The sequence below is a fragment of the Manacus vitellinus genome, unplaced genomic scaffold (assembly GCF_001715985.3).
Source record: "Manacus vitellinus isolate BGI_N305 unplaced genomic scaffold, ASM171598v3 scaffold_78_pilon, whole genome shotgun sequence".
In the NCBI taxonomy this organism is placed as follows: Eukaryota; Metazoa; Chordata; class Aves; order Passeriformes; family Pipridae; genus Manacus; species Manacus vitellinus.
The window spans coordinates 2128164-2141541 of NW_021940807.1; the positions used below are offsets into that span (position 1 = coordinate 2128164).

General features: G+C 45.1%; 1 protein-coding gene across 1 annotated transcript in view; it reads left to right on the forward strand.

The window, feature by feature from the left end:
* Window positions 1-13378, forward strand: part of OBSCN (obscurin, cytoskeletal calmodulin and titin-interacting RhoGEF) — a gene marked incomplete at its 3' end in the record, with an annotated part of 185620 nt that overhangs the window by 32649 nt on the left and 139593 nt on the right. The window contains exons 10-15 of the mRNA XM_029964680.1: window positions 13-202; window positions 5232-5507; window positions 9159-9428; window positions 10523-10798; window positions 11944-12219; window positions 12942-13217. Of these exons, the coding sequence (XP_029820540.1) occupies window positions 13-202; window positions 5232-5507; window positions 9159-9428; window positions 10523-10798; window positions 11944-12219; window positions 12942-13217 (1564 nt within the window). The remainder of the gene's footprint in view (window positions 1-12; window positions 203-5231; window positions 5508-9158; window positions 9429-10522; window positions 10799-11943; window positions 12220-12941; window positions 13218-13378) is intronic.

A 13378-nucleotide genomic window follows, 5' to 3' on the forward strand; every position in this document is an offset into this window, starting at 1 on the left:
CTGAGCTGCGAGGTGGCCCAGGACAAGACTGAGGTGAAGTGGTACAAGGATGGGAAGCTGATCACCTCCAGCAAGAAGTTCAAGGTGGAGTCTGAGGGCAAATCTCGCCGTCTGGTGGTGGGTCAGGTGGAGAAGAAGGATGCTGGGGAGTACAACTGCGAGGCTGCTGGCCAGAAACTCACCTTCAAGATCCATGTCACAGGTGGGAGACGTATTTTGTTTTTTTATTTAATTGGATTTTCTTTGAATCTGAGTGAAGAACTGGGCAGATCAAGAGTTTACCTGTAGGTACTAGTAGTTTTGGGCTCCTTAGTACAAGAATGACAAGGAGCTACTGGAGAGGGTCCAGTGTGGGGCACAAAGATGATGAGGGGTCTGGAGCATCTCTCCTATGAGGAGAGACTGCGGGAGCTGGGCCTGGTTGGTCTGGAGAAGAGAGGACTGAGAGGGGATCTCATTAATGCAGATAAATATCCCCAAGGTGGGTGCCAAGAGGATGGTGCCAGTCTTTTTGGTGGTGCCCAGCAACAGGAGGAGGAGCAATGGCCATTAACTAAAACACAGGAAGTTTCACTTCCACTTGAGGAAGAAATTCTTTGCATTGAGAGGGGCAGAGCACTGGAACAGCTCCCCAGGGGAGAGTGTGGAGTTTCCTTCCCTGAGGACATTCCAAACCCACCTGGACATGTTCCTGTGTCACCTGCTCTAGGTGACACTGCCTTGGCAAGGGGGTTGGACTGGATGGTCTCCAGAGATTCCTTCCAACCCTAAGGATTCTGTGATTCTTTGATGCTGTATCCTGATATCACCTCCTCAGCTCCCTGTGTGTGTCCTCAGGCTGAGATGAAGTGAAGAGACTTTTCATCAGCAGGCACTGTGTTAAAGGACCTCTTCCAATCTGATCATCATTGCTGGTATTTCTCCTCCTGTTATGGATATTCTTCTATGAAAGTCACTCTTTCCTCTTTTATTGCAAGTGAGAGGACAAGAGCAAATGGCTTTAAGTTGCTCCAGGGGAGGTTTAGATTGGATAATAGGGGAAAATACTTCACCAAAAGGGTTGTCAGGTATTGGAACAGGCTGCCCAGGGCAGTGGTGGGGTCACCACCCCTGGAGGGATTTAAAAGCCCTGTAGATGTGGCCCTTGGGGACATGGTGTAGTGATGGACCTGCCAGCACAGTGTTAATGGTTGGATTTGATGATCTTCCATGCCTAAATGATTCTAGGATTTCTTTGGTATCAGTATATTTTGCAGGAGGTCTGGTAAATTTTATCTCAGGCTCTAGTTAGCCATGGAATCAGCACCATTCTGAGTGATTATTTCTGAATTGGATGATAAGAAAGAGTTTGATTTTTTTTTTTTAATTTTTATTTAATATTAATAACACTCCACTGTCTTTACAGCCAAATCCCTCTTTGTTAACACTACAATTCTAGTCTCAGAGATGATCAGAACAGTGAATCTATTTTTCTCCTCTGCTTTCTTACAGCACCAAACCCCCTGGGACCACAGTCTGGCAGGGGTTTGGCATTTTATCAGCTGTGTAGAAGAGGAACTGTGTTGGGAGTCTGTTGACTCCACCCTCTGTGGGGTACCCAGGGTGTGGACAGGGGCACTTTGGCTCTTTGCCATGAATTCTGTAGCTCATCCTTTTCCCTGAGAGAGCTGCCAGTTTCAGTGAAGGATGAGTTACAGTAAGGATAGAATTGAGAGGTACCTTCCAGAGAAAATTCAGCATGAGCAGTGATGGAAAGATCATCAAAGAAATCTAGAATGGTTTGGGTTGGAAGGAACCCTAAAGATAACCTAGTTCCAACCCCCCCTGCCATGGGTAGGGACACCTTCCACTATCCCAGGGTTGCTCCAAGCCCTGTCCAATGTAACCTTGAACAATTCCAGGGATGGGGCAGCCACAGCTTCTCTGGGCAAAATTTGTATAAACCAAGTACATGATCAGCTGTTTAAACTGGTTCATAAATTCCTGCAGAGGTACAGATAGAAAACACAGAAATTTAGTGCTTTTCCACTGGAATTTCTGTCTCTGAGGGCTGTTCTTAGCTGTCTGCCTCAGAACCCAGAGGTTTTCAGCCCCCTCAGACCGGATGACTTCCTGGCGGCGCAGGGTAACACAACACCCTCCCCCTGTGCTGTAAGGGGAGAGATTGCCTGGCTACCGTTGCTGTATTCCTCATGGGAACAACTGTAACATGACATCCCGGTCCAGCCCTGGCTGGAAAACGATCCAGTGTGAAAGTCAGGAGGGATTATGAGTACTCTGGGTGGTTGGATCTTTTGCGGCAGAAACCCGTCTCTTACTCCGTTATCCCGAAGTCCGGCGGCTTTCTGGGTCTTAATTTATCCCGTTACCCTTGCACTTGGAAAGCTTTTCAGAGGGTTCCTGTACCTCAGGGCTCCACTGGGAGCACAAAGCCTGCCCTGCTTAAGGGCAGGTTGAAGGTTAGACCCTCAGTGTTGAGTTTTGGGATGCAGCTGTGGCTTTTTTGCATTGATATAAAAAGAAAGGGGTACTGCACACCTTGGGACTGGGTTGGACATGTAGAAAAAGAGCTGATTCTGAAATCTTATTATTTCAAGATTCATGGTATGTAGAGAAATCCATATTTTAAAATGGAGAAAGCTCCATGTGATGAAAATGGTTTTCCTCAGTTCCACTGAAACTTCCCTAACCAGTTTCGGCTGAGGTTGGAAATGTCATCTGAATAAACTTGCTTAGGTTTAAAATAAATTTATAAGGCAAATTACCATTTTAGTCCCATTTCCTAATCACTATAAAAATGGTTTATATTGAAGCTCAGGAGTGAAGAGGACAAGTGAGATGGAGCAGGAATGTTCCTTCCCTGCTAAGTTGACACTTTAAACACAGCACCCATGGACACAGACTGGTCTGTAACTCATTTAGTGCACCCTGCACATTCCAAATCCAAGTTGTAAATGGACATTAAATCTTTATAATTTTTGAACCAGTTTTGAATGCAAGCCCTGGTGTGTGGTTGAGCTCTTTTAGATACCAAAATGCTGCTGCCACGTGCCTTTGAGAGTTTTGCATCACTCAGCATAGGCCACGTGCCTTCTAAATGGCAATGACACCTCCTTACACCCCTGCCCCAGCCAATATCAACAGAGGAGCTCAAGTTTAAAGCCTATAAGCCGAATTCCTGCTCTGGTTTGCTCCCTGCAGGATATCTCTCTTTCCATGGGCTGTGCAATGTTCATAGCAAGGCTGTGATGTGGCTCCAGGATGGTGGGTAGTGACACAGTCAGCAGTGTAGGATCTTGACCTGAGCTTACCCCTTCTCCTCACCCTCCCAGGCAGCTGCTGCCACTCAGAACACAGACATGATGAGATGGGATGAAGAGGAGAAAGTCAGCAAGGAGGAGTAAAGGATGGCCCTGGGAGGCTGCAGAGAGTGACTGGGAGAGGAAGGGAGGGACACAGGTTATGGAAGGGGCTCACCATGACTGCCAGGGAGAACCACGAGCCTTTAAGGTCACAGAATCATTGAGGCTGGGAAAGACCTCCAAGGTCATTAAGTCCTACCTGTGACCAATCCCCACCTTGTCCCCCAGCCCAGAGCACTGAGTGCCACGTCCAGCCCTTCCTTGGACACCTCCAGGGGTGGTGACTCCACCACTGCCCTGGGCAGCCCCTTCCAGTGCCTGACCACCCTTTGCAGGAAGAAATTCTCCCTAATATCCAATCTCAACCTCCACTGGCACAGCTTGAGGCCATTTCATCTCATCCTGTTGATAATTACTTGGGAGCAGAGTCTGACCCCCCCCAGCTCCCCCCTCCTGTCAGGGAGTCGCAGAGCAGGAAGGTCCCCCCTGAGCCTTCTTTTCTCCAGATTGAGTCCCCCCAGGTCCCTCAACCCCTCCTGGCACTCCAGCCCCTTCCCCAGCTCCGTTGTGTCCAGCCCCTCAGCACGTTTCTTTTTCAGTGTCACCTTCACCAGATGACCCAAATACCTCAGTCTGGGTGGATGCATTATCTTCCATGTTTGCACTGCAGCTGGAATGCACTGGGGAACCCATCCACTTGCTAATCCAGCATTTCCTGTGGAGCTGGTGCTTCTGTTCAGTACAATCATGGACTTCAGTGCTCCAGTAAAAACCTGGGAACCCAAACAGTCATAGGCTGCCTTTGCTGTGTGATGTCCATCAAGTGGGCCCACCAGAAATACATTACCCTTCTTGTGCAGTTATGTCTTGTGGAAAATCAGTGGGGAAAAAATGTAGCAGCTCATTTATTTAGGGTCCATTTCTCCTTCCACATCTCAAATGTACAGTAATATAAAAGCTAAAGGTGTGACCACATCAGTTTTTGGTTAAAGGAGAACCAGGCAAAACAATCATTAATTAATAAAAGATTAAATTTCTCAGTCAGTGCTACTTAGTAAGGTGACACTTGAATTTTATCAATGCATATACCTAATTAACTGGTAAATACACAAGATATTCTTCTGATGCCAACTGGACTTGTTGAGATGGAAATTCGAAGTGCTGCCATGGAAGAAAGTGATTTTAAACCCTTGATTCTTGTATCTTTTGTTGAGTATTAAAACAAGATTCCCTATGGCCTGTTTGCTGAAAAATCAGAGATTTTTTTTTTTTAGGAAATAAAAGTATACTTCAACTTTTGTAGGCCAGTTTTATATGCTATGTAGGTCAAGTATTTTTCCATATTGAGAACTGTGTGTTTGTAATTTCTTTGGGATTGGGTTACACGATATTTTCTGAACAACACCCAGTCTTAATCTAAAATACCTGTTAAAATCCTGTAAGTAATGTGATAGTGGAGGTGACAACTTGTAGTTGTGCTGTAGTTGGCTCGTTCCAAACATGGGGAGTAGGAATATCATAAAGACACAATGGAGGAATTTTATCTTTGTCTTCATTACAAGAAATTTGAAAATGAAGTGGTCGAGCTGTTCATGAAGATGAGTCAGAGAGGTACAACTACATGGACTGTTTTTTGAGGGGTTTATGTGATAAAAAGAACTGCAAAGCTATGTTACTTACCAGAGATTATTATAGAATCAAAGAATTATTTAGATTGGAAAAGTCCTTTGAGATCATCATGTCCCGTGGTTAACCCAGCGCTGCCAAGCCCAAGTTCCTGCAGAGCACCTACACCAAATACATGTAATATCTTCTTGCCACAAGTTATTTACATCTTATGTATATTTTTAAATTGTTTCCCTATTTCAGAGGTGGAAGATGCCTTTGTCCACAAGGAGAAGGTGCAGAAAGAGGTGAAAGCTGTGCTATCAGAAGATGCCACGCTGAGCTGCGAGGTGGCCCAGGACAAGACTGAGGTGAAGTGGTACAAGGATGGGAAGCTGATCACCTCCAGCAAGAAGTTCAAGGTGGAGTCTGAGGGCAAATCTCGTCGTCTGGTGGTGGGTCAGGTGGAGCAGAAGGATGCTGGGGAGTACAGCTGTGAGGCTGCTGGCCAGAAACTCACCTTCAAGATCCATGTTGCAGGTGAGGGGATTGCCTTATTGCACCTTTTTTTTTTTGCTGTAGCTGTGAAGTTTCCTAGTGACATAGGTTAACTTTAAGCCTTGCTCTGTATGGGTCTGCAGCAGAACTTAAGTGGTTATTCTTAAAGATCAGTATTAAGGGCATGTGTTTGGATGCTTTGGGAAAAAGCCCATTTAGGCCGAGTAGTCTTTTCCCTGATTTTGACCAGGAAGGGTGATAAGGAAAAAGGACATGACAACAAGACAAGCATAACACAATCCTTCCACTCTTTAAGGGTCTGTAGTTGCATTCTTAGAATTTGTAGTTTCTGTCTCTGCTGGGACAGAGTTTTTCTGTCACAACTGTACAAGAGATGTGGCTTTGCTGAGTTTTGCCAACATGACTTCATGTGGAATTGCACCACACAGAGAGGTTCAAGTGTCAGTTCAGATCAATATTCAGAAGTCTGTGTGTGCTGGTGAATCATCAGTGCACCCATTTCTGTCCTTGCTGCCAGTTATTTTTGTGGAAAAAAATCACGCAGTACTTCTTTTCTCATCTTCCTTTCTTCTGTCCTGCTTGACAGTGCTTCATGGGAACAATAACTAAATTTGTTGTAGATGTTTCTTTTCTGACTGTGGACCACGAGAGAACCTCAAAGAAGCATTCAATTAAAGGCACATCAATTAAAAGCACATCCCAGGGATGTGGGGCAACACAATTGGATTTGGTGCAAAGATTTGTCCTTTTTCTCGTGAGATTCGCCCAACCCGGGAATCTAACCATGTCTTTTCAGAAGTGTTGGCATTTTCCCAGCCTGGTGGCCTGATCACACCACTGAACCTTTTATTTTGGACCTAGCTGTGAGTGATTTTAAGTATCTTCCACGCCGGAGGTGGTTTGGGGCTGGCCTGCTCCCAGGTATCCCATGATGTTACAGCACTGGGACTCATGTGACTGCCAGCTGTGGGCCTTGCTGAGGAACAAACTATTGGGTTTCACTCTGCTTGCTCTGCCACGTCTGCATTCTGTGATATACATTGCTGGGGGATGACCCTGCAAGGAAACTGGAGACAAATCTGCCTCGTTATCCCTCGTGCCAGAAAAACTGTGGTAATATTTATTCCATGGCTCAGTTATGTGACCTTTTTTTTTTTTCCCCTCTAGCTCTATGCAGGTTGTAGGAACAGTACAGGGTAAGACTGAGGTTGCCATTTTATTTCAAGCAAGAAATGCATTTGATAGAAGAAACTCTTAAAAAAGTTGCAGTGGTTTATAAATCGAACTGTGAAAGGCAGAAATTAGCAAAGGATCTTCTCACAGTGTTTGAAGGAAAAGCTCTTTGTTCCAGTATATGTGACTGCTGCCCAAGCCCATTGCTGTTGAGGAGAGGCCGTTTCTCAGATTTAGCAAATGGGTAAATATCAGAAAGTAGAGAAGAAAAGGCCCTCTCTTGCCACTGAGAGATTTGCTGGTCACTGTAGAGGCAGAAATGATGGGATTTGTCTAGGTTCTCCTTCAAGACTGCTAAGGAAGAATGCTGTGGAACTAGAAATAGAAAATCGATCTTCTGATCCATTCTGATCTCTTGCTTTAACCCCAGATAATCTTTGTTATCCCCTTGTTGCTGGCTGAAGATGCAGCTGAGCAGAAATACCAACATGAGTTTGTGTAAAATACAAATTACCCTGAGGGAAATTCAAGCAACTGAAAGCTCTCACTGAAGAGAATTACCTGGGATGGAGCACAAATGTGAGCCTAGGAGTCCCTCACTCAGCCTCCTTCTGTGTGATAGAATCCCAGAATGGTTTGGGTTGGAAGGGACCTTCAAGATCATCTCATCCCACCCCCTGCCATGGGCAGAGACACCTTCCACTGGACCAGGTTGCTCCAAGCCTTGTCCAACCTGTCCTTGAACACTTCCAGGGATGGGAAGTGTAACATCCATTGCTTTAATGAAGGGGAAACTATCTGCCTAGAGAGGGTTAGAGCCAAAATGAAGAAATTGGCCCGTAGGACAACACTTTTCAGGAGCATTGGCTTGTTCTCTTCAGCAGTGTCACAGGAAGTGCTCTGAAACTTGTAACTCACACTTTTTGCACCACTGTCAATTCCTAACCCCAGAGACACAACCTTCCAGCAGAGTTCTCCTTTTTTCATTCCTTATTTGTGCTCTGTCTTTTAAAGGATTTATATATACAGGGGATTATATATATTTTTTGCTGGCCTCAGTAATCCTCTCTTTTCTGTTCTTCTTCTGGGTAAGATATAAATTCTGAGCATTTTAGTGGGGAGGTAGCAAGTTCCACACTGAGTATTGAATAAATTGTTGTTCTGTTCTTCATGAATCAGTTCTCATAATTCATGCAAGTTTGGTAGTTCCAAAGAAGTTTATTACAGAGATTTTTTTTTATTCCTCTATTTACTGTATCATGTTAGGATCCCTGTCTCCAATGTTCTTTCTCATGTCCAGCTTCTAAAATTATGCCCTTGGAACTTACCAAAACCAAGCCTAAAATCAAATTACTGTTCTTAATTCAGTGTCTGTTTGATTGGAGTATCTGGCAGTCATTCCATCTGGAAATCCAAGATGCTCCTGGCACAGCTCCACTGGAGGAGACCAAGATGATTAGGGGGCTGGAACACATGTCATATGAGGAGAGGCTGAGAGAACTGGATTTTTTCAGCCTAGAGATGAGAAGAGTAAGCAAAAGGGAGCTTTAATTACTGCCTGCATCTGTTTAATAAGAGGATATGGAGTCCACAGCTCTGTGTCTTCTCAAAGATCCGGGGTGATGGGAGGAGAGATAAAATATACAAGTTGGAACTTGTATGGGAGGTTCTGAAAAGATATTAGGAAAAATTTGCACCATGAGGGTGGCCAAGCTCTGGAACAGGAGCCTTGAGGTTGTGGGGTCTCCATTGCTGGAGATACTCAGGGCTCAGTGGGACATGACTGTGCAGAGCTTGGTGTAATTTCATCTGCTCTGAGAGGGGAAGTGAGACTGGGTGGCCTCCAGAAATCACTCCTAACCTGAATTACTTTATGATTGTGATTTTGTACAATTAGTAGTATGAATTCTGTAGAATATATCTGGGAAGTGATACTGTTCCATAAGGATACAGCTCTATATAAATGTCTGTGAAGGTACTCCACCTGTTATGCATTTGTTTCATATTATTATCAGTTTTTTCCTAAATATCACTTGGGCCCAGCCATGAGGTCTGCACTGGCAAATGAAGGATCCTGCCTGGGGTTTGTCCTGTTTACTGTGACTGTGCAGCCCAGACTTCCCTTCAAGTGAACAAAACACACCCTGCTTTCCCAGGAGAGCCCATCCTGCTTGGCCTGCAGAGAGGGACCCTCCAGAGGGCCTGCAGGAAAGCTGGTACCAGCCTTAAGATCAGGCATGGAAGTTCTTCTTGCTGCCCAAATGAGCAGCAGCTGGAAAATGTGATGCCTGGAAGTAAATTGTTCCTGCCAGTGCTTCGTTGAGCATTTGCTTGACTCTGACTCTTTCAGCTTTTTTTCATTCCACAACTGATTTATTTAAGCTGTGATGCACCAGGTGGTGTCTCACCAGAACCCCAACAACACGTGATCTTGGAGGTGAAGCTTCCATTTTCATGGGCTTTTTCCTACTTTTTTTTTCCTGCTTTCCAATCTTGCAGATGACGTGTTTGAACACAGAGACAAAGTGCAAAGGGAGGTGAAGGCAGTGCTGAAGGAAGACACCACTCTGAGCTGTGAGGTGGCCCAGGACAAGACTGAGGTGAAGTGGTACAAGGATGGGAAGCTGATCACCTCCAACAAGAAGTTCAAGGTGGAGTCCGAGGGCAAATCTCGTCGACTGGTGGTGGGTCAGGTGGAGAAGAAGGATGCTGGGGAGTACAGCTGCGAGGCTGCTGGCCAGAAACTCACCTTCAAGATTGATGTCACAGGTACGAGAAGACTCTTCAGCCCCATCATTCCTATTTCTAGAATATGTAGAAAAATCAATATTATTTTTTAAAACATTTTCGTGTTATGCTTCAAATTTTTGGCCGACGTCGTTGGAATGGCCCAGCTCTGATGTAGAAATGGGGCAAAAAGTTAAAAATACAGTTACCTTTCATATATTCTATGTCAAAGCTTAGAAATCCTTAAAACAGGGGTCCTTGGAAGCTGCACATCACTGCAGGAAAAGTAGATTGTACCTCTTCTTCCTCACACGTTGGTGCAATGACATTAAACCTGCACCACAGCTTGTTCTCAGTGCAGGGTCATGGTGGAGAGTGGTTGGGTGTGTGCACTGTTTTATTTCACTTGGAAGGGCTCGTTTCAGCCTGAAGGGACAATATGGCAGCAGGGCTTGATATATATGAAGCCTCTAAGGTGTCAGGTAAAAGGCAAACTGGGGAAAGAAGGTGTCTTGGAGACTCATTCCAGAAACATCTCCCTGCTGGGGCTGTAGAGAGGTAGAATGGATTCAGCTTTACAACTCCCTCAAAACTTCCTGAAGCACTTCCAAGTGGTATGACACATGTGTCTTGTGGAGAACAAGAGGATTTCACCTACTGGATGTAAGATGAGCTGAGGTTTTTCCTCAGGGTTGCACTGAGAAGTAATAACACTGTTCTGGACATGTCAGTCCTGGTCTAGCACCTTTCTCTCTTAACAAAATGATCCAAGCAGCAGCAGAAGCAGCTACTGAGAACCAAAGAAATCAATTATATGGGGTTATGGTGCAGCACAGGACAGCTCCTTCCTCTAAAAATTTGTTACTTTGCACTCAACTTCAACTCAAATGTGTCCTGCCTGGACCCTGCCATGCAATGCTTCTGTGAACCTTTCAGAGGATCTTCTGGATTTCAGAAAACCAAAACAGACTAAAACCACATAAAATCCCCACCACAAAATGGCTTGTGTGTTCTTCCAGTAGTTTTAGATGTGCATTGTCAAGTCAGGGGTTGTTTTCCAGGGTTGCTTGTAAGCCACGACAAGGGGACTGGGCAACAGCTTATTTTGGAGAAACTGAACTTCTCTCTCTTTTCAGAGCCAGAAGTTGTGTTTACAAACAAGGATAAAGTGAAGAAAGAGGTGAAAGCTGTGCTATCAGAAGATGTCACGCTGAGCTGCGAGGTGGCCCAGGACAAGACTGAGGTGAAGTGGTACAAGGATGGGAAGCTGATCACCTCCAGCAAGAAGTTCAAGGTGGAGTCCGAGGGCAAATCTCGCCGTCTGGTGGTGGGTCAGGTGGAGAAGAAGGATGCTGGGGAGTACAGCTGTGAGGCTGCTGGCCAGAAACTCACCTTCAGGATCGATGTCACAGGTAAGAAATACCTTTCTGGATGACAGGAGAGGACAATAAAGCAATACCTGTGATATCTGTTCCACCCTGACTCGGTTGCTGTGCTCTGGGTTTTGTTGCAACCCACAGGGTTCACCTGATGTTCTGCACCTTATTGCCTGGATTTGTAGAAATGTGAATATTTGGCTTTAGATGGCACAAAGACCTATCTCATTTTTAATTGGGCTGCATAATAATAGTTGCAGATATAAATATAATGATCAACATATTATTTAACGTAATATTCAGCATATATTCATGAACCTGCATGCCTGGGATCCCAGAGAGCAATTCTTTGTGCATTGACCCCCTTGAAAGGAGAGAACCATTCAAAAATCCTCTTTTTATTAGACTTCCAATCCCATTTCTGAAAACTGAGAGGCTGGAACAGATTTTTCCATTTGAATATTCAGCATCAGCACGTCTCAAGATGGGTTGAAAACAGAATTTTTCTGGTGAATTTGGGTGGTTGTGTGCTTGAGATCTCAGCCTTTTGAGATGCCTTACTAATTCTGCCAGGTGACAAATGCCCCTTTGCTGTGAAAGATTCCAAGAAATTGGTCTTTTGGAACAGGATTCACTAGGTGCCCAAACTACTTTAAGCATGTGGTGTTAAAGGACGTTTTGATGTTGCAACAACCTTGGGGACCTTGCCAACTGCTATCCTGACCCCCCTGAGCCCTGGAGAGAGATCATATTTCCTTTGTCTCTTTGACAGTCACGTTTCTGGCAGTGGAAGAGGCCATGAAGAGTCTGTTCCAGAAGCCCAGAGTTATTTATTGTGTCCTAGATCTCAAGTAAAAGGAATTTGGGAGGTTTTGATGATATGCAGGACAGGTGTTTTTGGGAATGTTTGAATTAAATATTTTTTTTCATGGTGACTTGCAAACACAGGGTTGATGTCAAGGATGCTTTGGTCCTTTCCATTCCTAGGCTCTTAATCCCCAATTTCCACATGGCAGCTCAGTCCCACAGAAGGGTTGATGTTGCCTAGTGACAGCAGTTGGGTTTGGCGAGTGACAACCCAAATATTTTCCAGACCTACCTACAGAAGTCTGTAAGATCAACCTCATTTTAGTCCCTCAATCAATAAATAATCAATTATTTCCTTCTTTTTCTGTGCCCAGAGCCCAAACCTGCGTTTATTAACCAGGAAAAGGTCCAGAAGGAGGTGAAGGCTGTGCTGACAGAAAGTGCCTCCCTCGTGTGCGAGGTGGCACAGGATGCAACCGAAGTGAAATGGTTCAAGGACGGAAAACTTCTGGTTTCCTCCAGAAAATTCAAAATAGAGACCGTGGGCAAAACCCGGCGCCTGGTTATAGAGCAGCTGGAGAAGAAGGATGCTGGGGAATACATCTGTGAGGCTGCGGGCCAGAAGATGACATTCAAACTGGAACCAACTGGTGGGTACTCCCTTTGTGGTGTTAAGCACCAACCTGTGAGGAAAACTGGGTATTCCCTACCCAGCAGCTGTGGTGCAGCCACCACCTCCCCTGGAGCAACGTCAGTGAACCCCCAGGGCACATTAGTTTTCAATCTAGCAGTGCAGAGGGGGGAAATCTGGACTTTTTATTTTTTTTTTGGCGTGTGCCCCAAAACCGCCAAGTTTTGTGGCAAAGTGTTGTACAAGATAGAGAAGAGGCCAAGAGTAAGGTGCTGGAATCACAGAACGGTTTGGCTTGGAAAGAACCTCAAGGATCATTTTAGTTCCAACCCTCCTGCCAGTTGAGCAAATAGAAAACAGGCCATAAATTCAGGCTTAGCATATTAATATTCCTTATTAACTTGACTTAAAATCCTAAAGATGTGAGAGGGATGAATTATAGAGGTTATTGGACTTCTTAGAAAGAAGCTTGTTGTGGGCAGCAGATAAAATACATATGTTTGCATTTCCTTTCCCTGCTTCTCCTCTAAGCAGAAACTCTGAGTTACCTGAGAGATCATTTTGTTTCTTCCCACTCAGCAAAAGATAATACCAGCCACAAATCTTCACCCATATTCCCTGGATTATTGCAGGCTGTGGATGAGCTGGCGTTGAGTCAGGAAGAGAGAGCAATAGAATATTGCTGCGTTAAGGGTTCGATTATCTAAGTTCTTAATTTTCCTGTTTCAATGTCTTTCCTAGAACCAGAGGCTAAATTTGAAAAGAAAGTTGTCCAGAAAGAGCCCCTCATTGTTCAAGAACATGAGAGTATCACCCTGACAACCTCAGTGACACCTGAAACTGCTGCAGTGAAGTGGCTCAAGGACGGGACAGAAATCAAGGCGAGCAAGAAATGTGTGATCAAGAGTGAGGGGGCGTCCAGGACCCTGGTGGTGAACCTGGCTGAGAGCACAGACACTGCTGTCTACACCTGCCAGACCAAGAATGACAAGCAGGAGTTCAAAGTGCAGGTGAAAGGTGAGCAGAGAGCAGAGCACGGGTCGTGCTCTGACCCAACAGTGACACTTCTCTCATGGTGGGATGGAGGTGAAACCCAAACTATCCCTAAAGCTGTTCCAACCTCAAGGCTTGTTGCACCCTCTGTGGATGCCCCAGCATGGGCCAGCAAGGATCTCCTG